Raw genomic sequence first — 27,054 nt, forward strand, 5'->3', positions numbered from 1 at the left:
ACTAGCAGTGTATGAGAGTTTGGTACCCCCACATCCTCAACACTTGTTACTGTCTGTGTTCTTAATTTTAGCCATCTTACTGTGTATGCAATAGTATCTCATTGTGGTTTGGATTTACATTTCCTTGATGACTGATGATGTGCTGAGCATCCTTTCATGTGTGAATTTACCTTCCATAAGTCGTCTTTGGTGAATTGTCTGTTTAAATCTTTTGCTCCCCCACCTTTCCAAAAATTGAATTTTGTTTTCTTATTAATAAGTTTTTAGAGTTCCTTACATACTCCAGATACAAATCCTTTATCAGATATATGATTTACAAATATTTTCTTTTGATCTGTGGCTTGCCTTTTTTAAAATTATGTTAATGGTGTCATTTGAAGAGCAGAAGTTTTTATTTTAGTAAAGTCCAGTTTATCAATATTGGGGGGAGGGTGTTATATCTAAGAGATCTTTGCTTAACCCAGGGTCATAAATATTTTCTCCTTAGAAGTTGCATAGTTTTAGGCTTAAAATTAGGCCTATGATCTATTTTGAGTTAATTTTTGTATATGGTGTGAGATGTGGATTGAAATTCTTTTTTTTTTTTTTTTGCATATGGATATCCAGTTGTTTTAGTACCATTTGGTAAAAATGACTATCCTTTCTCCATGGAATTGGCTTTTCATCTTTGTCAAATCTCAGCTGTCCTTGTATATGTGGGTTTATTTCTGGACTCCTTATTCTATTCCAGTGATCTATTTATCTATCTTTGTGCCCGTACCACGTTGTCTAGACTGGATTTTAAGTTTCTCCAAGATAGGAATCATGTTTTGCATATCTTTTTGTCCAGCCAACCTTACCAATCTACTACTTTGAGTACAGTAATCAATATATTTATTGTATTGAAAAAACAGAAACCTTACAACAACCACTTAACAAGATAATATGGAGTTAAAATCACAATTTAAAGAGTATTTAATATTTTGAAATATTTCTGTGTCTGCTATGACTCCCTATACATTAAACTTTTTTCAAAACTAATTTTAATTATATATATACACATATATGTATATATATTGTATAAATGTGTTTCCTTTTTAATAGTTTTTTTTTAAGATTTTATTTATTCATTTGAGACACAGAGATACAGAGAGAGAGAGAAAGCATGAGCAGGGAGAGAGGCAGAGGGAGAGGGAGAAGCAGGCTCCCTGCTGAGCCAGGAGCCTGATGTGGGGCTCGATCCCAGGACCCTGGGATCATGACCTGAGCCAAAGGCAGACACTTAACCATCTGAGCCACCCAGGCGCCCCTAAATGTGTTTCCTTTTTAAAATTAAAGCCACAGGCGTGCCTGGCTTTAGTCACATGCTGCTGCATGTGACTCTTGATCTCAGAGTTATGAGTTCAAGCCCCACTTTGGGTATAGAGATTACTAAAAAAAATAAACTTAAAAAAAACTAAAGCCAAAATCCCTTTGATGATTCCCCCAGATCTTTTACCCATACATTCTTTGTTTGCTGTGTGTCCTTCTGGACCCTTTTCTAATGTACTTGCACAAGTATTTATATTTTCTACTGGTTTGAGATAATTACTCCTAAAGTCACTTTAAACCTTTATCTCATACTTTCCAGCACTGTATCCCTTTGTACTACATTCTGAGAGGATTTGATGTTCCAGTTCACTATTGCCCTCTTTATCTGTCTTTATTCTGCTTTTCAATCGGTATATCTAACCACCCTCCCCAATTATATTTTTCTTTCTAAGATCTCTAAGGCTATTTTTTCATGGTTGCTCTTATTCTGAAACTGTCTGTTCTTGTTTTATGGATACCACATTTTCTCTGAATATTTTAATTACACTTAACTTGGAAGTTTACTCTGACTCCTTTATGAACTCTGCTTCTTCAGATGTATGTTCAGGTATATGCATATTAGACTTTTGAGGAAATGTCTGGAGAGAAGATGGTACTGCTTCTACCTGTTGAACTCCATGTAGTGAGAGTTAGGGAAGGGCAGAGTAGTGTGGGTGCTCCCTGTTCCTGCTGGGCATCCTGAGCCCCTGGAGCACTGCCTTCCCCCTCATACCCAAACTCCTGTAGTCATTGCCCCTACCTGGAAGTGTGTCGTAGGTGGGTGAGTGGCAGCAGTGCTCAGAGTTTATCCGCTGGCTTTTCTCATTATGATTCTCCAAATAACAACCCTGTTGGTTGTCTTCATGCCCCTCCCTGTTTGGGCTTCCACCAGTTCTACCTTCTGCAGCAGAACCCTACCATTCCTGGTCAAGGGCTGCAGGGTCTGTCTTCAATCTGACCTTCGTGTTTCTTAGGGATTTCTCTGCAATCTGTCGACTTTAAGGTTTTTTTGTTTTGCTTTAAGCTCAGATATTTATGTTTATTTGTTCATCTATTTATTTATGGTTGATACCTTTTCTGTTATTTTAGAGATTGATTCACTGTGGGAGGGGAAGACTGTGACATGTTACCAGTCTGAAAATTTTAAAACTCGAAGCCCTGTTTTCTTTTTTAATTTATGCCCTGCTTTTGCTAAGATGGACTTGTAATGACAGTACTGTGAGTGAGTAGCATATGATGACTGAGGAAGAAGAAAGCTGGTGACTTTTTTGGGTGCTTTCCTTCCTCATTATTGCTTCTATAGTATATCATCAGCAGATGGTTGAATTGGGTTAAGTTGAACTGGAGAAGAATGTGTGGGTAGGGTAGGAGCAAAGTGTTGCTTATAGTCGGGTAGCAGCTGTGCACATCTGTACCTGCTTACTTTTTTTTTATTCAGTTGTTGTTTTACCTGAAATTTGTGTGTTTACTGAAACCTACTGCAAATTCAAACATCAAAAAATTATATATAGTAATGAAATTCACTAAGATATTATCAAATATTAATATGTATTTTAGACAATTGTAGAGACTTGGAAAAATTTATTAGTTATAATAAGGGAAAAAAGAATTACTTTCCAGTCACTATTGAATCGGATCGGTTCCAGGGACTGAGAAAAATATAAGAGAGGTTGCCAGAAGGAAACAAAAAAGAAATTCATGTATACTGGACATATGTTTTCATTTCTTTGAATATATTCCTAGGAGTGGAATTGCTGGGTCATATAGTGACTCAGTGTTTAACCTTCTGAGAAACTGCCAAACTGTTGAAAGCACATCATTTTACGTTCTCACCAATATTGGATGAGGGTTCTAATTTACTCCATAGCCTCACCAACACTTGTTACTGTTTGTCTTTTTGATTATAGCCATCCCGGTGGGTGTGAAGTGGCATCTTATTGTGGTTTTGATTAGTATTTCTTGGCTGGCTAATGATGTGGAACATTGTTTCATGTGCTTATTGGCCATTTTTGTAACTTTGGAGAAATGTCTCTTTAGATTCTTTGCCCATTTTTTAAATTAGGTTGTCTTTATTATTGAATTGTAAGAGTTCTTTATATATTCTGGATATTAGTCCCTTATCACATATGTGATTTGCAGGTGTTTTCTCCCATTCTGTGGGTTGTCTTCACTTTTCTTTATAATGTCCTTTGAAGCACCAATGTTTTAAATTTTGATGAAGTCCAAAACTGTTTGGGGCATAACTCAAATGAACAAGCATCTCTTTAGGGCATAGAAGACGCTGATGATCTAGACAAAGAAGACGTTGCTTTGGAATGCTAAGACTGGATTTTTTTCCCCTCACACTCTGCTCCAGGAAAGCTCTACCTTTCACACTCCAGATTTGCTGATTGTGATATGGAGTTGTACAGGTTTTCCTGCCTTCTGGAATGGTGTGACAGGTAGCAAAACAGCATTTTTCAGTGTTCTGCCCTTACTAAAAGGCCCCTCAATGAGTGGAGTGAGGTAGTTAGCAGTCTCTGTATTTGGAAGAGTGGCATTGTCTGTGAATCATAAATCACATCTGAGGTGGAAGTGAAACTCCTCTAATTAACCGCTGTGAAAGCAACTCACCCTCATTCTTGTTTTGTGGTTTCTCCAGTTCTGGACTTCAGCGATCCCTTCAGCACTGAGGTGAAGCCCAGAATCCTGCTCATGGGCCTGAGGAGAAGTGGCAAGTCATCTATTCAGAAAGTTGTCTTTCATAAAATGTCTCCCAACGAAACACTGTTCTTGGAGAGCACAAACAAGATCTGCCGGGAAGACGTTTCCAATAGCTCCTTTGTTAACTTTCAGATTTGGGACTTCCCAGGGCAGATTGACTTTTTTGACCCTACATTTGACTATGAGATGATCTTCCGGGGAACAGGAGCGCTGATATTTGTCATCGACTCCCAGGTAAAGTTCAGTCTCGGGATACTTGGGACTGGAGACCCCTCCTCCCCCCAGACGCCATCCCTCCCCTATGTTCAAACCACTTCTTTTGTGTTGGTTTTGGTGTGGTTTTTAGAATCGGGAATAGCCCTTTTTACCAAACAAGCGTTTCTCAGTGGGGGCTCTCAGGAGTGCAAAGGAAAAAAGTCTTCCTCTGTGGAACCCTAACCAATGAGCAGTGAGCAGCGTCAGGGAGTTGTCTACATCTCAGCAAATCACAGAAACCTTATAGATGGAGAGGGCCACCATACAGCCCAAGGACAACAACTACATGTCCCCTGCCCCCGATATTCTTGGCAGACATCTGTAAAATAGCACAGGTTCTCTGCAACAAAAATATGTATATAAGCCTGCATTTTAAAATATTTACTCGGGGCGCCTGGGTGGCTCAGTTGTTAAGTGTCCCAGGGTCCTGGGACCTAGCCCCACATTGGGCTCCCTGCTCTGCGGGAAGCCTGCTTCTCCCTCTCCCACTCCCCCTGCTTATGTTCCCTCTCTCGCTGTCTCTTTCTCTGCCAAATAAATAAATAAATCTTTAAAAATAATAATAATAAAAATAAAAAATAAAAAGGAAAATTACATTTATAAAAATTAATAAATAAAATGTTTACTCTTTCCTAGGAAGATAAAGTTCTAAGTATGAAATTTTTCTTTTGAATTAAATTATTGTAATTATCACTAGTACACAATTGATAGCATAACTATTACTTATTTTATAGGTAAGTACTAAATATAAAAAGTAAAATTTCGATTGATAAGTATATCTTTTAAGATGATGGATATTTTTCCACTTAATTCACATATCCATGCTTGAATAAGACAAGATTTGGCATCAATTCTATTTTTTGATTGTGTCGATGTAAGCACTAAGAAACCTTGTTCACATAAATAAGTAGATGGATACGGGGTGAGTTTTGTTATAGCATTCACTCAATTATTTAAACACTTTCCAAGTTATATCCCCTAAATTGCCCAGTTTTCTATCACAAAGGTTTGTTTTTACTAGTTAATCAGTAGACATCCTGATTGGGCTTTCCTTTAACTTTGCTGAAAGCAAAGACGTGGGGACCCCCTGACTGGTGAAGAGTCTTTGTACCCAGGAATCAGTTACTCACTTTATTAGTATACAAACTGGTCTTCTGAATTGTCTCTTTGGTCCTCTGGGCCTTTCTCCTGTGAAGTGGGAGCCAGCAGTTAAAGGGGGGGAGGGGGGAGGGAAGCAGCAGATTTCAGGTACATCTCAGGCATGCCGGTCTTAGGAAAGAGTACAGGGAACAGAACTGAGACAACGATGCTCTTCAAACTCTCTATGTCCAGGCACTCTTAGAAAGTGTCCTGGAAGCCTTGCTGAGGCTGAAGTCTCTCCCAAGGGCTCTCTTTTACAGCTGTGGGGGATAAATGGCAGTAAGTCCTTCCAGAAATGCACTAAACCAGCTCTAAGTTCAGGGCAGGATATTTCCCTGAAACTGGACCTGCAATCATACAGATGGGCCAAGCACACCTGCGCCTTCCAGAAGTGCCAATGGAGTTAGGGAGGCAGGGACATGTAAACTGTTAGTAATAATGGTTCTGAGCCCGCTCTTGGAAAACCCCTTCTCTGAGAAGACTGCTCATGCCCGAGAGCCTCATAAATTCATCCAGGGAACTAGGTGCCTGTTTAATATAATAATGAAATTTTCAACTAAGCCTTTTAGTTCCAAGTGATGGCACTGCGTCCGTCTGGTGTAGCTGTGAGAGTGTGGCCATCTGGGAGGAGGGGCTCTTTCTTTCTTTTTTGGTGGTGGTGCGCTGGGTGGGGTGGGGGGAAGACTTTAAATTCTGGTGCCTGATCTGTGAACAGCAGTGCCTCCCCTCTCCTGGGCCCATCTGGAAATGCACGCCTCTAGACACCTGCATCAGGTCCAAGCCCTGCTGTCGGTCGCTGCCTTCCTGGCTGTCCCACTTGTACTGACCTGTTTTCTGGCCCATCTGTGGTCGTGGCAGTAGCCCCCGCCTTCCTGCCTAGGTCTGCCGGCACCATAAATTAGGGAGCTTGAGCAGGACGGAGCAGCCGGGTTGTGTGCGCGCTGCCGCACGGAGGGCGAGCTATCGTCTATGCCCCACCCAGCTGTCTCTTCGAAGCTCCAGGTTTTTCCCCAAGTCACTCCACTGCTGTTTCTGCAGTTGTTGAACCAGGTGGCAGTGGTAGTAGCCTGACCCTTGGGTAAGAAGATTCTAGTCAGGGCGCCTGGGTGGCTCAGTTGGTTAAGCGACTGCCTTCGGCTCAGGTCACGATCCTGGAGTCCCGGGATCGAGTCCCACATCGGGCTCCCTGCTCGGCAGGGAATCTGCTTCTCCCTCTGACCCTCTTCCCTCTCGTGCTCTCTATCTCTCATTCTCTCTCTCTCTCAAATAAATAAATAAAGTCTTTAAAAAAAAAAAAAAAGAAGATTCCAGTCAGAGGACTCCTCTTTTCAAGACAGTGGCTTAGGAAGTACTCACTTCAATACCATGTTGTGCTTATGTAGCAACTGGCGTTTCTAGAATTCAGATGTCCAACGCAGCCCTATCCTAGGTGTTTGTACTATGGCTATAAGGTGGCTAAAAATAGGTTCGCTTGCCTATTTTCAAGTTGCAACTGTAATTTGGTTTTAATGTTACCTGAACATGAAAAGTGGCCCTTCAGTTTGGGTTGGTAAATGTGTGTTTTCTTTTATTTTGTTTCTTGTGGGTTTCTTTTTTTCCCCCTAGCTGTAGGGAAGAGAAAGGTATAAGAATGTTTGAGAAATTTGTCTTTTTAAGTTCCACTTTCAAAAAGGGTGGAAAAACATTGTTGAGAGCTATCATTTACTAAAAAGAAGGAATAATGAAATAAGCTGTTTTAGAGTCTGTGTAATATATACTTTTGTATTGGAAGCAGACTGTAAAAACCATGTTTTCAGGAATTTTTATATGATGTGATTATAAGCACTGAAAAGAAAAGCAAACTTCAGGCGATCTTGGCAGGCACTTGAACGTCATTGCCTGTATTTCTAAACAGGGCTCTGTTGGTCTGACGCCTCAAATTTTTATTTTTTCCTTGTGAGTTCCTCACAATCACAGGATTGCCAGGTAAATATATCACCAAGGAGAAAATGTGTCCTCCCAGAATGTTGTAAAATGAAAGAGCATGAAAGGATCCAGAGTGATTTCCTGTGAGCTAACTGCATGACACTGTCAGCCCCCCAGGCAGAGCCCACAACATGTCCCCACACCCCAGGGCCATCCTTGGCCCCCTGAAGCCATATCTCACGGGCCTTGGGATCCAAAATGAAGTGTCAGCTTCATCTACATTGGTGATTGTGACCTGCCTGTAATTCCTAGATCTAGTTTTTTTTTTTTTTTTTTTAAGATTTTATTTATTTATTTGACACAGAGAGAGACACAGTGAGAGAGGGAACACAAGCAGGGGTGGTGGGAGAGGGAGAAGCAGGCTTCCCGCGGAGCAGGGAGCCCGATGCGGGGCTCGATCCCAGGACCCTGGGATGATGACCTGAGCCGAAGGCAGATGCTTAACCAACTAAGCCACCCAGGCGCCCTCTATATCTAGTTTTGGAATAGGAACTAAGGCGGTGTATTTTTCCTGTATTTTTATTTGTTGTAGAAAACAGTGGGAAAAATAAGCCACGCGCCCTCTGTTCGAATAAACCAAGTATTTTCTTCTTTCAAATGTTATTTTTAGTCCTAAGTACTTGCCACTTCATCACTTAGTTGGTAATCAGATCATTTTATATGGCTGGCAGGAAGTTACAGTAACAACTTCTGATCTTTTGAGATTGTGATACTCTCTTGACATTGGCTAGTTTTGCTCACAGACATGTCCCCTTAACTCCCCTCTTCAGTTAAAGACACAAACCATAACAATTTTTGAGGTATAATTTACATACAATAAGATGCATTCATTGTGAGTTTACAGTTCAGTAAGTTTGACAAATGGGTATAACTTGTAACCACTCCACAGTCAAGATATAGAATATTTCTACCACCCGAAAAGCTTCCTTTGTTGTCCTTTCGCAGCCTCCCCCTGATTTTCAAGACAATGTAAATGAATTCTGTATGTTGTTTAGGGATAAATATATATGTAGTAACATATAAAGAGATGATTGAGAGTAAACGCTAAACTCAGGAATAGTGGATACCTCTGGAGGGTGGGGGGTAGAGTGGTGGTGTGGGCCGGGAGGATGGGGAGAGACACATGGGACTTCAGTGTCTACTGTTTGATTTCTTTTTTTTTTTTAAGTTTATGTATTTAATTAATCTCTATACCCAATGTGGAGCTCGAACTCACGACCTCAAGATCAAGAGTCACATGCTCAGGGCGCCTGGCTGGCTCACTTGATAGAGCATGCAACTCTTGATCTCACAGTTGTGACTTTGAGCCCCATGTTGGGTGCCCGGGTAGCTTAAAAAAAAGAGTTGCATGGTCCTCCAGCTGAGGCAGCCAGGCACCCCTGCTGTTTGATTTCTTAAACAAGGAGATGCATACGCAGATGTTCATCATATTATAAAAGTGTCATTTGTAGGAAGGAGAAAAAAATAGTATTGCATTATTTGGGTCAGTTACTCTAGATCAGAGGTCAGCAAACTGTTTCTGTAGAGGGCTAGTTGGTAAGTATTTTAAGCTTTGCAGGCTGTCTGTACCATCTCCGAGGAGTTTCCAGAGAGGAACACCCCTCAACTCTGCCACTGCACCAGAAAAGCAGCCATAGACAATATGTAAATAGATGAGTATGGCTGTGTTCCAATAAAACTTTACTTATAAGCAACACAGAGTGGATCCAGTTTGGTCCTTGGGCCATGGTTTGCTGACCTCTGCTCTAGACCAGTGCTCTTATCTTTCCTCCTGGCTCCTTCCCCATCCTCCCAGCGACCCATATCACATTTCCATCTCTAACTGTTTATCACCGTTCACCCGGGGACTCAAAAATCTGGGAAGAATAGTATCCCAGGGAAGGTTCTAGGTGGTATGGGGTCATTTTGAATTCATAAAACTGCCATGCTGATCTTACTGACTGTCATCAGGCTACATCATGACTGCCTAGAGCTGTGTTTTTCCTGCCTTTCTTTTTCATCTCTTTGTTCATGAAACTTCAGTTTTCCAACTTGAATTCCATGAAACCAGCTTTTATTTGGGCTTTTGCAAAATATTTTGGAGGATTGTACCCACATGGTTTCCAAATTAGGAGTGTATATGAAAGAAAAAAAAGGTAACTCTGAAGTAAGGTGATGGGGGGTAGATTAATTAACTCGATTGGGAAGATCATTTCATGATGTATATGTATATCAAAACATCATATTGTACACCTTAAATGTACACAGTGTTTATTTGTTGATCATACCTCAATAAAACTGGGGAAAAAAAGAGTGTCTCTGGAAGGCAGCATAGAAGGGTTTGGCCTCCCCTGACAGGAGTGTGCCTTTGTTCCCAGGACGACTACATGGAAGCCTTGGCCAGGCTCCACCTCACCGTGACCAGGGCTTACAAAGTGAACACTGACATCAACTTCGAGGTGTTTATTCATAAAGTGGATGGTCTGTCAGATGACCACAAAATTGAAACCCAAAGAGATATTCATCAGAGGGCAAACGATGACCTTGCAGATGCTGGATTAGAAAAAATTCACCTCAGGTGAGAACAGAAACCCTTCCGGGATCACAGTAATCAACGGAAAAAAGCAGGTGTGGAGTCCAAAGTCAGCACGAATGGTTTGGTGTTCACCTGTTTACCCTATTTGTGCCGTACACATTGGGACAGGATTTGGGAAAAGCAAGCTTTGCATGTGCTAATTCTAATTTTTGTTTTTGTTTTTTAAACAAATGGTCAAAGCTAATGTTTTCCCCACATAGGAAAAACATAAAACTCAGGAACATAATTCAGGAAGTTAATCAATGCTGAAGTTTACAATTCTTGATAAATATGATAGTATTTATAGTCACAAGTAAAAGAGAACTCTGAAGATAATTCAAATAAAAATACAGAGGAAAACCACTTCTCTGTCAGTTGTTTTTTCTTTTTAAGATTTTATCTTTAGGTAATCTCTACACCCAACATGGGGCTTGAACTTACAACCCCAAGATCAAGAGTCACATGCTCCACTGACTAAGCCAGCCAGGCGCCCCTCTGTTAGTTTTTTATGGGGAAGTGTATGCATCATTCGATTTGCAAATTGGAAAATGAAGATCTTAGACGCTTCAATATCAGTAACATAGCCATTACTAACCTAACAGGAGTGTGTAGAGATGACCTGGTGGGGATTCTTCTGCAGAATGTAAGGAAGCTTGTATGGGCACATACCACTGTATTTTTAAGCTTTCCAGTCCAGCCAGTCAGCAGATGAGAATGGGCACAATTCTGGCTTTTTGGGAGCTGGGGAGGAATGGCTTGTTAAGACATGTTCATTTTTTGCTGAGGTCATTTTAAGTTCCGAAGGGGGCTAGAATGCGTGCGTAGGGACTGTAGGTACACATGGCCGGGCACCGTGTTGTGACAGCCTAAGCAGTCTGTTCCCCAGTCAGAAGGAAAATGTGACGAAATACTGTTTTCTCTTTCAGCTTCTATTTGACGAGCATATATGATCATTCAATATTTGAAGCTTTTAGCAAAGTGGTTCAGAAACTGATTCCACAACTCCCCACCCTGGAGAATTTGCTAAACATCTTTATCTCAGTAAGTAAATACTTTTCTCCCGTTAGAATCATTTGCAGAATTTTAGAATAACATTGCAAGTGTGAAAACAGTCTTATTTCTGCTTGCGCTTACGGCATTGCAAGGTCACTAAAGCGATTACTCTGGAAGATTGCTCCTACGTGCTGTTTTATGTTCTTTAACATTTCACTCCCCAAAGCATTCCTGTACTGTCCTGGTATAATTAGAATGTTTGTTAAAGTTATAGGCAATCATTCAATGTTGATAGAGCCCTACGAGATGCAGGAAGCTTAAGGGTGGTTGTGGCGCTAAGATATAACCATTGAGTATTTTCTATCTGTTTAGCACTGTGGATGATGTGCTGTCTGAATGAATCCTATAAACTGTCAGGTCTAGGCAAGCTCTGCTGCTGACTCGAGTCAGACTTGTTGGTTCTACTCATATTTACTCTGTCACTCCATAGTTTGGGTTAGATTTTATTTATTTATTTAAGATTTTATTTATTTGACAGAGAGAGAGAGAGGACAAGCAGGGGGAGTGGCAGGCAGAGGGAGAGGGAGAAGCAGACTCCCTGCTGAGCAGGGAGCCTGCCGTGAGGAACCTGGGATCATGACCTGAGCTGAAGGTAGACACTAACCAGCTGAGCCACCCAGGTGTCCCTAAATTTATTTTATTTTAAAATTTACAGTCAGTAAAATTAGTGTTTTTACTTGCCTTTCCCTAACTGCAGGTACATCTCTAAAAGCCAGGAAACACTGCCCAATTTGTTTACCTACAGTAAATAATTTATGAAAAATAAGAATTTTCCATTTCTTATGCAAATCCATTATAAAGGTTTATGTGAGGTTTAAATTGTAATAAAATAGAACAAAACTTTTAGTAAATTAATTTTTGTTCATTCATATTTTACATTGAGGATGGCATGTAATTTTTTTATACAGTGATGATATGTTCTAAAATCAGTGTCCCTTTAAGATAGCATCTTCTTTTTGTTTCAGAATTCTGGAATTGAAAAGGCATTTCTCTTTGATGTGGTCAGTAAAATTTATATTGCAACTGATAGTACCCCAGTGGATATGCAAACCTATGAGCTCTGCTGTGATATGATCGATGTGGTTATTGACATCTCTTGTATTTATGGGTAAGTAAAATATTCTTAAAGGGTACAAATAAGCCATACTTCAGATTAGAAAATGAAACCTTTCATAACCTTTGTAACATTTGCATTTACTTATTTGATTTTAATACTTTTGTTTTAAATGACTGAGATCTGTAAATAAATATACCACTTAGCATGCAATAACAACCAAAAATAATTGATTAAATGCCTGACATTTTGCTAATAAGCGTATTGCATACATTATATCATTTAATTCCCTGCTGTTCCATGAGGTGGGAATTATTATCCCCATTTCACAGATGGGGAAACTGAGGTTCAGAGTGGTTAGATTTCTAACCCCTGCTCACACTGTCAATAAAGGATAGAACTGGAATTTGAACTCAAATCTGATTCCTGGTTTTTCTACTGAAAAATCTGTCATCATATCATAACGTCATACACACTTGGGAGAGACTAATAGGATCCTCGAACTCTAAATACATATCGCATATTAACAACAGTTCTATTACTTTCTTCATTATAGGAAATAACTGCCGGATTTGTCTTCTTTTATGAGCAGCAGAGAATTACAAAACTAAGCAAACATTACCTGTTTATTATCATAGTCTTAGAGTCTTGGGAAACAGAACCTCCTATACACTTACAATATTATAAAATAAACAAGGAGTGGAGAAAATTAATTGTACTGAACATAGAAACAATTCCACATAATTTTAAATTTCCTGAATGGGTGTCATATAGAGTAAATGGATATGAACTAGTTTGTCTTATTAAGATCAAGTTGTCGCTGTCGATTTATATTGGATCTTACATGTTTATCCAATCATTGATGGGTAAGGCTCTTGTTCATCTTCCCCTTTACTCACCAGCTGTAACCTGCCTCACACAGCCTCCTCTGTCAACTTCGGTGAGGTTCCCAGTCTCTCCATTTCTCTCTTCCTCTGTCTGAAAATCCTTTGCCCCCTCAGTTGAGATTCTTTCTGCTATACACACAAGCACGCAGGGTCCCTTCCATTATGAAATAGGGAAAGTGATACTATAAGTCTGTAGTGAGGATGACATATCGTTAGGCTTCACCTGGTAGGCCCTGGATAAATGTAGCTGCCATTATTATTATTATTATTATTATTATTATTATTTATTGTTATTATTAAACGTTGCCATCTGGTTTTAGGAACAAACCTTATTCCCCAAGATTACTGCCTTCTTAGTATTATTAAACACTGCCATCTGGCTTCAGAAATAGACCTTGTTTTCCAAGATTACTGCTCTATAGCATTCTATTGTTTTTAAACTCTAAGTGGATTGACCTTGAAATAGTCATGGAAACTGAATGTATCCTGATTACAGTCTAGATTGCTGTGGTAATCAAATACAATAAACACAATTAATCTGGCACCTATTTAATGATATGCGTAATCATTATTGTGCCATATGGTAATTAGATGTAAGTGGTAAACTGTTCATGTAAATGATGTTAATCAGAGTTCCTCTTACCCAGCTAAAACAAACATGAGGAGGGCGGTAGCAGGAGGAGTCAGATTGTTTTTCTGTGCGGGAATGCAGTGCTCCTGAGAACCCATCAGGTGCAGTAAGAACCAGTCTGGGTCGCCAATTGGGCTTGGGCCCTGGAGTTTCCTCAGTGTTTGCTGGAGCCACAAGGAGCCAGCCCAGCTAACTGGCAGCGGCGGAGGAAACAGGCTTGTTGCCAGGTCCCAGCTGCTCCGTGGAGACCAGCAGGGCCCGAGGCAGGTGACCCCGCGCCTCCGTCAGTCTGCCCCGGAATCTGCTGAACGTCTGCTCTCCAAGCGCACACACGCGCGCGCGCGCGCGCACACACACACACACACACACACACACACACACACACACACACACACACACACACACGATTTAAATATATTGCAGCTGCCTGTGTTCTTACCGCTTTGTGAACGCAGACTTGAGGAGTAGCACATAGTTGTTGCAGTTGTAATCCGTCACCAGTGTTTACTTGTAATTTTTTTGGTCTTTATGGTTTTTCCAATTTGTTTAATGTGTACTTTTTTCTGAAGATGAATGCAATCCATGCTCATTGCAGAAAATATGTAAAAGCATAAAGAATAAAATTAAAATAGCCCATAATGTCTTCACCTAGAGGCAGTCACTATTACCATTTTATTGTGTTTTATTCTTTTTTTTAAAGATTTCATTTATTTATTTGAGAGAGAGCATGAGTGGGAGGGGGGAGGGACACAGGGAGAAGCAGACTCCCCACTGAGCAAGGAGCTGGACTTGGGGCTTGATCCCAGGACGCTGGGATCGTGACCTGAGCTGAAGGCAGATGCTTAACTGACTGAGCCACCCAGGCGCCCCTAATGTGTTTTATTCTTATTTCTCTGTGTAATTTTTAGGATAATGTGATCACTTTGTATATATAATTTTATATATATCCTGCTTTATGCATTTAACATTATCATCTAAGAATTTTCGTGTTATTAAGTACTGTTAGTAAATTTTCTTCATTGGGTAAAAAACTCAAATGTTTCAGTTTATTGTTCTCAGAACATTACTTATTAGCAAGAGAAATTCAATCTAGAAAAACAGCAGCTAAAAATAGTACAAAGGAAGTTAAGAATTCTGATAAAGCATCTTTAGCATCTGAGATCCAACACTTCTTAAAGATTTTTCTTTAATGTTTTGGTAGGTCACAGTGAGTTGAATCCTTTTTTTAAAAAATTTTCTTCCCTGGGCGCCTGGGTGGCTCAGTCGTTAAGGGCCTGCCTTTGGCTCAGGTCATGATCCCAGGGTCCTGGGTTGGAGCCCCACATCCGCATCAGGCGTCCTGCTCAGCGGGAAGCCTGCTTCTCCCTCTCCCACTCCCCCTGCTCCTCCCTCTTCTACTCCCCCTGCTCGAGTTCCCTCTCTCATTGTCTCTCTCTGTCATAGAAATAAAATCTTTAAAAACAAACAAAAAAACCGCTTTCTTCCCCAATTTACTTTTAAGTAGCCATGTATGTGCCAGTTTAAAATATTCCCAAAACGAAGACTTACATTTCCTTTGAAATACTCTACAATTCAGGCTTTTCATTTAATCTGGTTTGTCACCCTACCTCCTTATGATATCTATGAGGCTAAAAGCATTAACTGAAATTAGATTAGTTTGAGGTCCTGGCTCTACCCCCATCATCAGCTTTGACCAAATTATCCTATTTCCCCTAGCCTCAGTTCCTCAATACCCAGCTTAGAGGATTCTTAGGCCAGACCATAGATAATTCATGATAAAAACTAAGAATGGTGCCTGTCACATTGTAAATGTTGGCTCTTATTCTGCAAAGGGATCAGGCTTAGCACCAGTCGTGTTACTATGTTGTATTAATAAGGTCTAGCACAATTCCAATTAAGTCAAATTTCTGGTCAATTATTCATTAATTTGGGAAGTAAAAATACACACACACATACAGTTTCAGATAAGGGGAAAAGGTGAAGAAAAGTGCTCCTTTGCCTATGAGGAGAGGACACATACCTCTGATTACATCAGTGTCTTCGGAGGGTCCAGTTTTGATCATTAAAGGGCATCATTCATTATCATCATCATCATCATGGTTAACATTTACTGTGCATTTTACATGGTCTGAGCACTATGCTCAGTGCTAAATGTCTATTATTTCATTGCATTGGGAAACTTCGAGGTAATTACTATTAGTATACAGATAAGGGAATTGAGGCTCAAAGAAGTTACCTTGCTCCAGTTCACAAAATAAGTGAGCTGGGGTTCAAATCCAAGTCATCTGTGTCTGCAGGCCACACCTTTTCTTAAATAGACCAGTGTATTTATTTAGTGTTTAATTTTGAAAAAATTTAAAACCTACAGAAAATGTGCAAGGATAGTCCAGTGAACTCCTATATGATACCCTTCACTGGGATCCACCCATTTTTACCAATTTGCCATATTTGCTCTCTCTTTTTCTAATACATTTTGTGGTTTGTTTTTGCCAAACCACTGGAGAGTGAATTGAAGACATCATGATTCTTTGATCCTAGCTACTTGAGTATCTATCTCTTTAAAAAAAACATTCTCTTACAGGACCACTGTTTACTAAATTAAGCATATTTAGCATGGCTACAGTCATGCACTATCTAATATATTGTCCATATTCAAATCTTACCAATGGTCCCAATTCTATCTTTTATCCCTGATCCAGGATCTAGGCCAGTGTTTGGCTGTCATGTCTCCTTAGGCTTCTGTAATTTGGAAGAGTCATTCGGCTCTCCTCGGTCTTCATCAGACCATGCTTTTGACAGCCTGGTTATTCCGACAGGAAAAAAGAAGAAGCCCTTATGGGCTATGGAGGGAAGAATGGCTAACCTCCATCCCTCACCTGTGTTCCTCAGGTGCCTGGAGAGATGCCTCCCTGCCCCAACAGCCACTCATTGTGTCCGTAGGAAGGGACTGTCATACACCATGTATATTCTTGTGATTTTGTGTTTCAAAGACTTTCGTTGAAAGGCCCTGTAATTGTAAACAACTTCTCATTATGATCATCAGTCTGTGTATTAGAGCTGGTCTCTGTCGCTGGGTTACACTTTGTAGTTTCTTCTCAATGGTCACACATGTTCTGGTTTCTGTCCCCATGTAGTCTCAAAGAAGATGGAGCAGGAACCCCGTATGACAAGGAATCCACAGCCATTATAAAGCTGAACAATACCACAGTTCTTTATCTAAAAGAGGTGACAAAGTTCCTGGCTCTTGTCTGCTTTGTCAGAGAGGAAAGCTTTGAAAGAAAAGGTAATTTTGTGTGTGTGTGATTTTAAATGAAATGTTTCATTTCAGACTGATAACTGCTTCTACTGCTTGTTGAATGTGGGTGATCAGCAGCATGCCTCCTGAAGCTTCCAGGCTTGAGTCACAGGTCACCTTGGCTCCTCCCCATGGCTGCCAGGCTCTCAGGATCCAGGAACCAGCCTGCTCTCTGGTGATGCAGTGCTATGAGGTAGAAGGGGCACCAGACAGTCCTCCCAGGGGTTCTGGCTTTTCCTGGAGTGAAGCTGGTTGAAGCCTTGTTAACAGGCTCTAACATCTCTTGCCAGGGACGGCCCAGCAGCCTGCGGTGAGGGCCAAGGCCTCCCTCCTGGCCCACTCCTCTAGAAGGTCTTAGGGACCGTGGGACCACTTGAGATCCCTGTGTAAAGGAGGGGACTTGTACAACATTAAAGCGAGACGTATTTAACTTCTGTTCAGCCTTTATACATTCTTTAGTCCTCAAAACGCAGGGATGGCATCCTGATTCTGAAAAGGGAAGACATGAATATACGTAATAAGGTCACTGATAAGTGAAACAAAGACAAAAGATATATAAATAAATGATAAATGTGACATAATATAAATGTATAATATATAAATATATATAAATATAAAATAAATAAGTAAATATAAATAAAACAAAATCAACTAACCTCAAAGAGATACTCATTTTCCCCCTACTGTTTAAACTGGGAATTTAAACTACTATTTAAAACAGCTTACTGACATGCTAGGGATTTTTGCTAGCAACTAGGGCATGATTTACCAATTTGGGGGGTAAAAAAATTCCCAACAGAGTGCCAATAGTAACATTTACTAAAATAGCCTTTTTTCCTCCCTTATAAGCACACATGTTCGTTATAAAAATACTTTGAAAATCTGGGGAAGTATAAATAACAAAATAAAACCACTCAATTTTGCCATCTAGAGCTAAATTCTGTGTTACATTTCTGAGATTTTCTTTCTCCCTTCTTTCCTCCCCGCATCTTGCCTCCTTCCCCTCTCATCCCTGCCAACAAGAGGGGGCCATACTGTCTATCTGGTTTTACATCTGTTATTTTCACTCATTTATATCATGAAAATTTTCCTAAGTCATTGAGCATGAAAACATAATTTACATTTTTATTGTTTCTTTTTATTACAAAAGCAACAGATTCACTTAGAAAATTTAGAAGTAACATGGGGCGCCTGGGTGGCTCAGTCATTAAGCGTCTGCCTTTGGCTCGGGTCAAGATCCCAGGGTCCTGGGATCGAGTCCCACATCGGGCTCCCTGCTCAGCAGGAAGCCTGCTTCTCCCTCTCCCGCTCCCCCTGCTTGTGTTCCCTCTCTCGCTGTGTCTCTCTCTGTCAAGTAAATAAAATCTTTAAAAAAAAAAATTTAGGAGTAACAAATAAGCAAAAAATAATTATCGACAACTTCTCACTCAGAAATCACTCTCGACATTTTCTTTATAACTTTTCAGACTTTTTCATCTGTAGCTATGTCTCTAACTATATGTGATGGTGTGATTAAGTATTACTTCATAACCATCGCTGATTACAGTGAGGTAATTACAGACATCTTTCTAATTCACTAAGCCTGTTTTTACCACATCATTTTAATGATTATGTTAGTTTCTTTTATTGTTAAAAATTTATAGTTTCTAGATTTTAATGTTGTAAATAATCTGTAATGACCCTCTTTGCACTGTATATTTGTATACATTTTGGTTATTTCCTCAGGAGAAACTTCAACAAATGGAATTACTTAGATCCAAGGGCAGGGTAGGCATGTTTTGGTGGCTTCTAATACATGTTACCAAAATGTCCTTCCAAAAGATGTTATGGGTTTATGCTACTAAGAGAATATAAGTGTGTCCATTTTGCTGTATTCCTATCAATATTCGGTATTAGCACTAAAAAATTATTTATTAAAAACTAGTATCATTTGAATTTACATTTTCTTCCTTCTTGGTGAAGTTGTATATTTTTCCTATATTTACTGACTGTTATCAACCAAATTCCCTTTTGTGTTCTTGGCCTTCAAAACTTGTAATTAAGTGGTGTTAATCTTTTACTCCTTAGTTTCATCTTGCTGAAAGTAAGAACAGGTTATATAATAGGCTCATGGAATTTTGACAAGACCATACCTTGTTTCATTCTCTCAATTATAGATGATTTTACCCAGACCTGGAACTATAAGTGAGTTTCTCTCAAAGTCCTGCCACCAGTGTATGGCAGACAGAGCTAAGACTCCTGGGCTTGTCCCTACATAGAATCAGTTGTGTGTATTGTGTTTTAAACCATTATACATATATTTCCTTGGTTAAAGATATTTCCAGAATTTATATTTGTTGATTAATATTTCACGTTGATTTTGGAAGCTAAGTAAAATAAAATGCAAATAGTACAACTAGAGCCCCCAAACCATCTAGGTTAGTGGCAGGTCCTAAAATTTAGGGAACATTAGCATCAACCTGGAGAGCTTGTTTATTTTGAACTGATTTTAGACTGAACAGAAACGTTGCAAAAAGAGTACGTAGTTTACACATATTCCTCGTCCACTTTCCCAAATGTTAACATACTATAGTAATGCAAAATTGGGAATCACCATTGGTATAATACTAATTAATAGCATTAATAAATTAATTAGTATACATTAAGAAACCATAAACCTTATTTAGATTTCACCATTTTTCCAAAAACACCCTTTTGTGTTTCAGGATCCCCAGTTGACTTGGTCACTCTTCCTCCTAGTGTCCTCCAATCTGTGATAGTTCTTTATCTTCCATGACCTTGACACTTCTGACGAGTACTGATCAATTGTTTTGTAGAATGTCCCTCAAATAGGGTTTGTCTGCTGTTTCCACACAGTTGGAACAAGATTATGCACTTTGACGAGAATGTGTCCTTCTTAGTGCATCACATCAAGTGGTTCATGCTGTTGGTAAGTGTTATTACTACTGGTGATGCTGACCTTGATTTAGTTAAGGTGATGTCTGTCAGGTTTTTCCACTGGAAAGTTCCTGTCTTTCCCTTTGTAGTTAATAAATACTTTCAAACTATGTAAATCCTCTTCCTCCTCACCTTTGCCCACTAATTTTAACATCCATCTATGGTTGTGCAAGTAAATTTAAGCAGGAGTTTATTATGTGGATCTTTGTAAGTTACTGCTAAGCCACCTAGGTGGGGTCATTTCTGAGGATAGGCAGATTTGGTAGACTTTATTAAACTAGCTAGAAACCCAGGTAGTAGTTTTAACGTTATAACTAGGAAATGGCAGACAGGTTTAACCCCATCATGTTAAGCTCATGTGCTCTTTGGAGTGATTAGCTCCGTTTGCCTGGGATGGAAGGGATTCAAAGGCAGGAGACCTTCAGAGCTGATACTGGGAATGCTCCAGGAAAATGAGATGAGTGGGTCACCCTGGGGGTCAGGTAGTTGTCTTTAAAAAGAACTTAATGCTTATAAATGCATCGAGTAGCTTGGTTTTGTTGCTTTACTTTTTCTTCTTTAAAGACTTTTATTTTTAAGTAATCTCTGTACCCAGCATGGGGCTCAAACTTCCAACCCCAAGATCAAGGGTCACATGCTCTACCGACTGAGCTAGCCAGGCGCCCCTGTTTTTCTTGTTTTAATCTCAAGTGTTGTAGAGTCACGTGGCGCTGATACCAACACTGGTTGATTAGCTTTTCCTCATGCTGGGTTTCCATCTGAGTTTTTGTGAATGATCTCTGTGACTACTTTGGCAGAAAGGAGAGGATCAAAAGCAGATGTGGAGTTTTCAGCCTTGGCTGCATGTTATAGGCACCTTGGGAAGGGAGGCAGTTAAAAAATACGGACCTCTGGGCCCTCCTCTAAACAATTAGAATAGAATTCCTGGGAGAGGGGCCTAGGGTTTGTTAAAATTTTTAAAGTTCTCTGGATGTTTTTAAGGTGCGTCTAGGGTTGAGAACCACTGAAGCAGAGAAGGATGTGGAACCATCATGTAACCGTTTATGGTGGTGAAGATGTGTTTGTTCTGTTCGTGTCTCTGTTCTTGTAGTTTCAACTGCCTTCAGTGAAAAGGTTGAAAGAAATAGCAGATACTTGGTATGAATGCTTACTTCCTTTAAAAACCTCAGTTGTGAATTTTTACTATTAAAACTCCAAATGCAATAAGATACTGTTACATTTTATTTATTTTTTTAAAGATTGTATTTATTTATTAGAGAGAGAGAGAGAGAGCACAAGCAGGGGGAAGCAACAGACAGAGGGAGGAGGGGGAAGCAGCAGACAGAGGGAGGAGGGGGAAGCAGCAGACAGAGGGAGGAGGGGGAAGCAGGCTCCCCGCCGAACAGGGAGCCCGATGGATGCGGGACTCGATCCCAGGACCCCGGGCCAAAAGCAGATGCTTGACCGACTGAGCCACCCAGGTGCTCCGATACTGTTACATTTTAAATTGCGAAGATTAAAAAGTTAAGATTTGTCAGGAACTATCAACAGAATATTTCTGCAAGTTGAATTCTCACTGAGCCAAAGTTTTTCTAGCTAAGCTTTCTTCCCAAGGCAGTTGGTTGCCTATATAGGCAAAGGATTTTTAGGTTGTTCTCACATGTCCTATCCCAATTCCCACTAAATAAAATCATTTCTTTGCTCCTTGTTTATTTTCTTTTAATTACATGCTTTATTTGGAAGATGGTCCCAAGAAATAAAAATGAGGAAGTAGGGAAATGAGACAAGGCAGGTAGGAAAGCTACCCACAGTGGTGTCAATGAGCAGCTTTATGTTCACTCCCAATAAGAGAGCCTCTGAGAAGCTGTGTGGAACAAACTCAGAATCACCCCAGTTGAATATGGGAGACTGCAACATTTATCCACCTTCCTCCATGCCCCTTTGTTTGATGGGTGCCCTCAGAACGTTCATTCCCATATCCCTGGTACCTATGTGCAGTCAAGGAAGTTCTTTGGTACCAAAGAAAACCTCAGGCAGAAAAGAGATGCTTTTTTTTTTTTTAAGATTTTATTTTTGAGTAATCTCTACACCCAACGTGGGGCTCGAACTCACAACACTGAGATCAGGAGTCACGTGCTCTACCGACTGTGCCAGCCAGGCGCCCCTGGGCTTATTTATTTTTTATTACTTTCCCCCTCATTCCAGTAGTCTTGTCTTGAGATCCCTAGAGGTTTTATTGCACTGTGGTCACTGTCGCTTCAGAAGCAGCAGAGGGCGCCACTCAGAAGGTTTCCTGCTTCTGGACGCTGAGCTGGTGTTTCCTCCAGGGCCCTTGCAGTCATATGACTGCTTTGAAGAATTTCACTCCTTGGCTGGGATCCCAATTCTTTTTTATTTTGGTTGGGGCTGTGGAAGTATCACCTCAGTGGATGGAAATAATTGTTGGGCTAGTTATTTTAATAAATGTAAAGATAGTAAATCGAACCAACTGCCTTATCCTAAGTGGTATAAACATGATGTTGCTCTCAACGCTTTTACAAATTAGTGTGCTGAAAAATGCACTCAAGACTTGGGATTAATCCTTTATTTCATTCTTGTACCAGTGATTTCAGAAAACACAAAAAGGTTTTCCCCTACTATTTCTGCTTTTAAAATTTACTTAGAGATGAAAAACCAAGAATGTCATTGGTTGTTGAACTTCTGAGCTTGCAGTTGACCTGAGGTGACTGCTACCACTCTAAAATCAGGGACAGGGAACTTGTTTCCCCAGGGCTTCTGACAGTGGCTTAAATATAATAGGTATTCAGTGAATATTGATCGATTGAATGATGGATACTGAAGCTTTGAGATCGCAGCCACACTTCAAGTCAGGGTCTGCCTCCACTCACAGTCAATTTAATAATCCCCTTTGGGGAAAAATTATAAATATTTCATGGAGGATATATCTGAATTATAAGAACTCTTGAATTCTGATAGGTCAAAAAAATTGTACACTTCAGTTGGTTCTTCAATGTTGTAGGTCATAGACACCTTTGAAAATATGGTCTGTACTCTGGAATCTTTCCATAGGAAAACATGTACATTCACAGAACCTCGCCTGCGATGCCTCAAGCCCGGCTGCAGAGCTGCTAGGGAAATCTGTGGACCTTCTGTTAAGGCTGCTCTTCTGTCCCCCGCCAGTTGCTTGTCCTGGCCACAGCAGACACGACAAGAGGAGATCTTTCTTTCTTTCTTTCTTTCTTTCTTTCTTTCTTTCTTTCTTTCTTTCTTTCTTTCTTTCTTTCTTTCTTTCTCTTTCTTTCTTTTCTTTCTTTCTTTCTTTCTTTCTTTCTTCTTTCAAGATTTTATTTATTTATTTGACAGAGAGAGAGAGAGCACACAAGCAGGGGGAGCCACCGAGGGAGAGAGAAGCAGGCTGTCCGCTGAGCAGGGAGCCTGATGCAGGGCTCCATCCCAGGACCCCGGGATCATGACCTGAGCCGAAGGCAGACGCTTAACCAACTGAGCCCCCCAGGCGCCCCAAGAGGAGATTATTTCTGTGCGACATGTCTAAATATTTTGTTTTTTTCCCAGGGCTTATTGACTATAATTTTCATTGCTTCCGGAAAGCCATCCATGAGGTTTTTGAGGTGAGGATGAAAATGGTGAAATCACGAAAGGTTCAGAATCGGCTGCAGAAGAAAAAAGGAGCCACCCCCAATGGGACCCCTAACGTGCTGCTGTAGTGAGGCTTCAGGAGTGTCTTTGCGCATCAGACCTTTCAACGAGGCCGCTGCGCTGTGTTGCACTGAAGGAAGAGGAAAAAGGAGATTGGGACACATGACGTATTTGTTGTACAAAAAAAAAAAAAAAATCCCTGCAACCCTCTTGATCTTCTCTTTTTTAAATAAAGTGAGCACTTTGAAGCCAAAACTTGTATTTTAACAATGAAGTAAAATCTACTGTAATTTCGTTACACAGATGTAAACTTTTATGGTCTGTAGTCAGAAACTCCTAGGTGAGGACTTCCAGGAACTGTATATATTTTGCTCTTTTTCATGTTTTTTTTCTTTGAACTTTGATAAAACGACTTTTCTAAGCTTTTTTCTGTACTTGGTGTCAAGGACATGCATACTGTAATGTAGTTCAGATCTCTATGGCAATCAGAAATCAAAAAGCAATGCACTGGCAAAGACTTTTTTTTTTTTATAAATTTGGGAATCTTCGCTACTAATTGTTGAGAAAAATCATTTTTCAGTGGAGCTGGAACAGATTGGGGCAGCAAGCTCCAGGAGCAATAAGAACTGTCTCCTGTTTATAACTGGTATAAATGGGAGTTTTATAGAATAACATTAGCACCAAACTTACCTAAAAATTTCTATAGCTGTGGCAGGACTTCCCTACTCAACAGTTTTTACAAAGCTCTTTACCTCAACACACATCTCTAGAATCATTTTATACAGAGAGGTTATTCCTTTTTGCTGCATTTCTGTTCTTTAGAACCTTCGGGACCAGATTTCCAAAGTGGTGCCAATCACTGGAGAGAAAGAGGAATGTTGCATTTCAGGGTTTCTGGAGGCTGTTCTGTACCTGCCACTCAGGCTGAAGTTACATCAGAGGTCACATGGTTTCCCAAATGTAGGTGATTGGTTACCTACAGATTTAAAAATAGATATACAATTTGTATGTTTGGCCCCTGGGGAGTGGGCTTGTTGTTGTGCAACATTTAAAATGCTTATTTAGGATCATGAGCACAGGGAATGTCTCATGAGGATCTCTACCACAGAGCATAATCCTGGTGAGCACATTTGTCAGCCCTGAGCCTCCTGCTCATCCACGACAGTGTGCCTTGTGGACTCTGCCCGTTCCCACCTTAGAGTTGAACTAGAGCTCAGGGGCCAGCAGCAAACCCCTAACTATCGACGGAAAGAGGACGGCCAGAGGGGGCATTACAGTCAGCTCTGTGTTTGTTTCCAAGAAATTCTTCCACTTAGGTTTACTTCAGACTTTCAGGACGTTAAGGGACCCCCCAAATCTCCCTTCACCCCAAACCATTCCTGGTAGATAATTCTATGTCCATTAGGTAATTCTGTGTCCGTCCCAAGGGTCAGTGCCCGAAAGCCTACTTGTGGGTATTAGAAAATAATTTTATGGATTTATGTATTTTTAAGCAAAGACTCATAAGGAAATCAAAGCTGGTCCTAGCAAAATGTACCAAGTTCGTAAAGCGACTTGCCCTTGAAACTCTCCCGCTTCTATCTGTGGCTTCCTTCCATCCTCTCTCCTTCCCTCCCCAAGTCCTATTCCTTTGAGGTTGCTAACTGCAATGCAAGATGGTAGCTGATTGAGGTGTAAGGTTTGAGTCTTCCCAAGGGTCTGTGCATTTTGGAAGGAAATTTCTAAAAATCATTAAGGCGACCAACTCCCTTCCTCATGATTCCTGCTCAGAAACCTGGGTGGGTAGGAACCCAGGGTTCCAAAGGAGACTTTTCCTTAATTTCTAGCCCTGTATCCTATTGGATCTTTGGATCTTTGCCAACAGGTTTTACAGGTGGGTTATTCTTATAAATTTAATGTTCTAATATTTTTTACGCAATGTTTCTTTTTGATTAGTAAATAAAGAATCACTTTTCTAATGTGACTTTATCCTCAAGGTAGAGACGCTTACCTATCTGGTTAATCACACATTACTAAGGTATATTATATATTATTGTAACCAGGAGGAGTTTCCATTTTTAAGCTGGGTATATGATGGGTTTTTGTTAAAATGTGCCTTAAAAGTCTATTACTTCAGGAGCAAATGATTTTTGGGGGGAAAAGCAAAAATAATCCTATGGCATAGGACTGGAGTTCATGGTAGTAAGTGCACTCTTTGATTGATCACACACTAATACATTAGGATTATTGCCTCAAACCTGTAGCATGGCAATGACCTCTTAGTTAAAGACAGATGTAGGAGTTATGTCTAAGTGTTCAATTTTTTAAGTCTGAGCTATTGGAATTACAGAATCTCTTCTATTCCTTTTGCATTTTATTTTCGATATGGAACTTAGCTTACTGCGATGTGTATGGCCATGTTTAGGTCTCAAATCTCATGCTATAAATACAAAGCCCAAATACATGGCTACAGTGACTTCTCTGGAACATGTTTGCTCATTTTCAAAGGTTGAGAACTTGACCTACAGGTTTCTGGGGCAATTAGAACTTCTATGTGGAGGTGAGACTGTGAATTACCATCTTTGGTTATTTTTAGTGATATAAATGAGTGTGTATGACCAGGGTAGAGTGTTTTTGAAGGAATATAAATTTAAAAAAAAAACTGGTTGGCGCTCACGGACACTGTTCTTTTGTGCATAATATACTTTGGACCCTTAAATATAAAATGACTAGAAACACAGCAATATTGTTATATACGGGTTATATGCTAACTCTGTTTGAGACATACTCCAGAAAAATGGCTGAAATGTCTTGATTATTAAAGTATGGTATGCATTTAACTTCTATAGACTGGTTGTAATTTATAATCAAGCATAGTATTATGTTTTACTTTAAGCAGTACATAATTTGTAATTATTGCTAAACCATTTCTTTCAAGAATGTTAACTGCCAATTTAAAAGCATGTGTCATGCTCATGATTTGGTAAGGCTCTCGTTTTATTTCAAGCATATTCATAACTAAGCATTCTGGGAACAGAAAATTCTCTTTGGTGAAGCATAAGTGTGGTCCGTGCTGTTTGTGAGGTTGTTGACCATACGTGAACATCATTGCTTCACTTGGTCCTGTTAAGTCCCTTTAGTAAAATGTTTGTCCTGATTAACCAGCTTTCATTTTATGGAAATGAGGATAAATCCCTCTATTTGCACTTTTATTTTTATTATATTTTTAAACCCCCTTATCTCTCCACATTTTTTATGGGAACATGGCTGTTTGGAATATAGAACTGTTTTTGTTTTCGTTTTTTTCCAGTAAACTTCAGATACTAATTCTTGCTGCTCTGGTCCTAATCCCTAGCCATCTGGAAATTCTTTTCCAAATGGTCCACCTTATCGATTCTGACTTGCTTCGTAGGATTCCACTCTGTAATGACTTTTACAGATCCCTAAGAGTCCCCAGAGAAGATTAGCTTTAGATGTTATATTTTATATACAAAATTCTTTTTTTTTAAGATTTTATTTATTTATTTGACAGAGAGACACAGCGAGAGAAGGAGCACAGGCAAGGGGAGTGGGAGAGGGAGAAGCAGGCTTCCTGTTGAGCAGGGAGCCGGGCCCGATCCCAGAATCCTGGGACCA

The 27,054-nt window shown here is 40.0% G+C and overlaps 1 protein-coding gene across 2 annotated transcripts in view; it reads left to right on the top strand.

Moving 5' to 3' along the window:
* RRAGD (Ras related GTP binding D) overlaps window positions 1-26,266 on the top strand; it is a 39,679-nt gene extending 13,413 nt beyond the window's left edge. Inside the window, exons 2-7 of one of the 2 annotated variants that reach the window (XM_027603475.2) lie at window positions 3,971-4,266; window positions 9,750-9,949; window positions 10,873-10,987; window positions 11,965-12,107; window positions 16,706-16,796; window positions 16,900-17,432. In XM_027603475.2, the coding sequence (XP_027459276.1) occupies window positions 3,971-4,266; window positions 9,750-9,949; window positions 10,873-10,987; window positions 11,965-12,107; window positions 16,706-16,796; window positions 16,900-16,956 (902 nt within the window). In that variant the 3' untranslated portion in view covers window positions 16,957-17,432. Of the gene's footprint in view, window positions 1-3,970; window positions 4,267-9,749; window positions 9,950-10,872; window positions 10,988-11,964; window positions 12,108-16,705; window positions 16,855-16,899; window positions 17,433-23,355 lie in introns of those variants that run through there. The other variant, XM_027603474.2, reaches the window with a different exon arrangement.
* Window positions 26,267-27,054: the final 788 nt, after the last annotated feature.

This window comes from Zalophus californianus, chromosome 7, assembly GCF_009762305.2.
Source record: "Zalophus californianus isolate mZalCal1 chromosome 7, mZalCal1.pri.v2, whole genome shotgun sequence".
NCBI lineage: Eukaryota > Metazoa > Chordata > Mammalia > Carnivora > Otariidae > Zalophus > Zalophus californianus.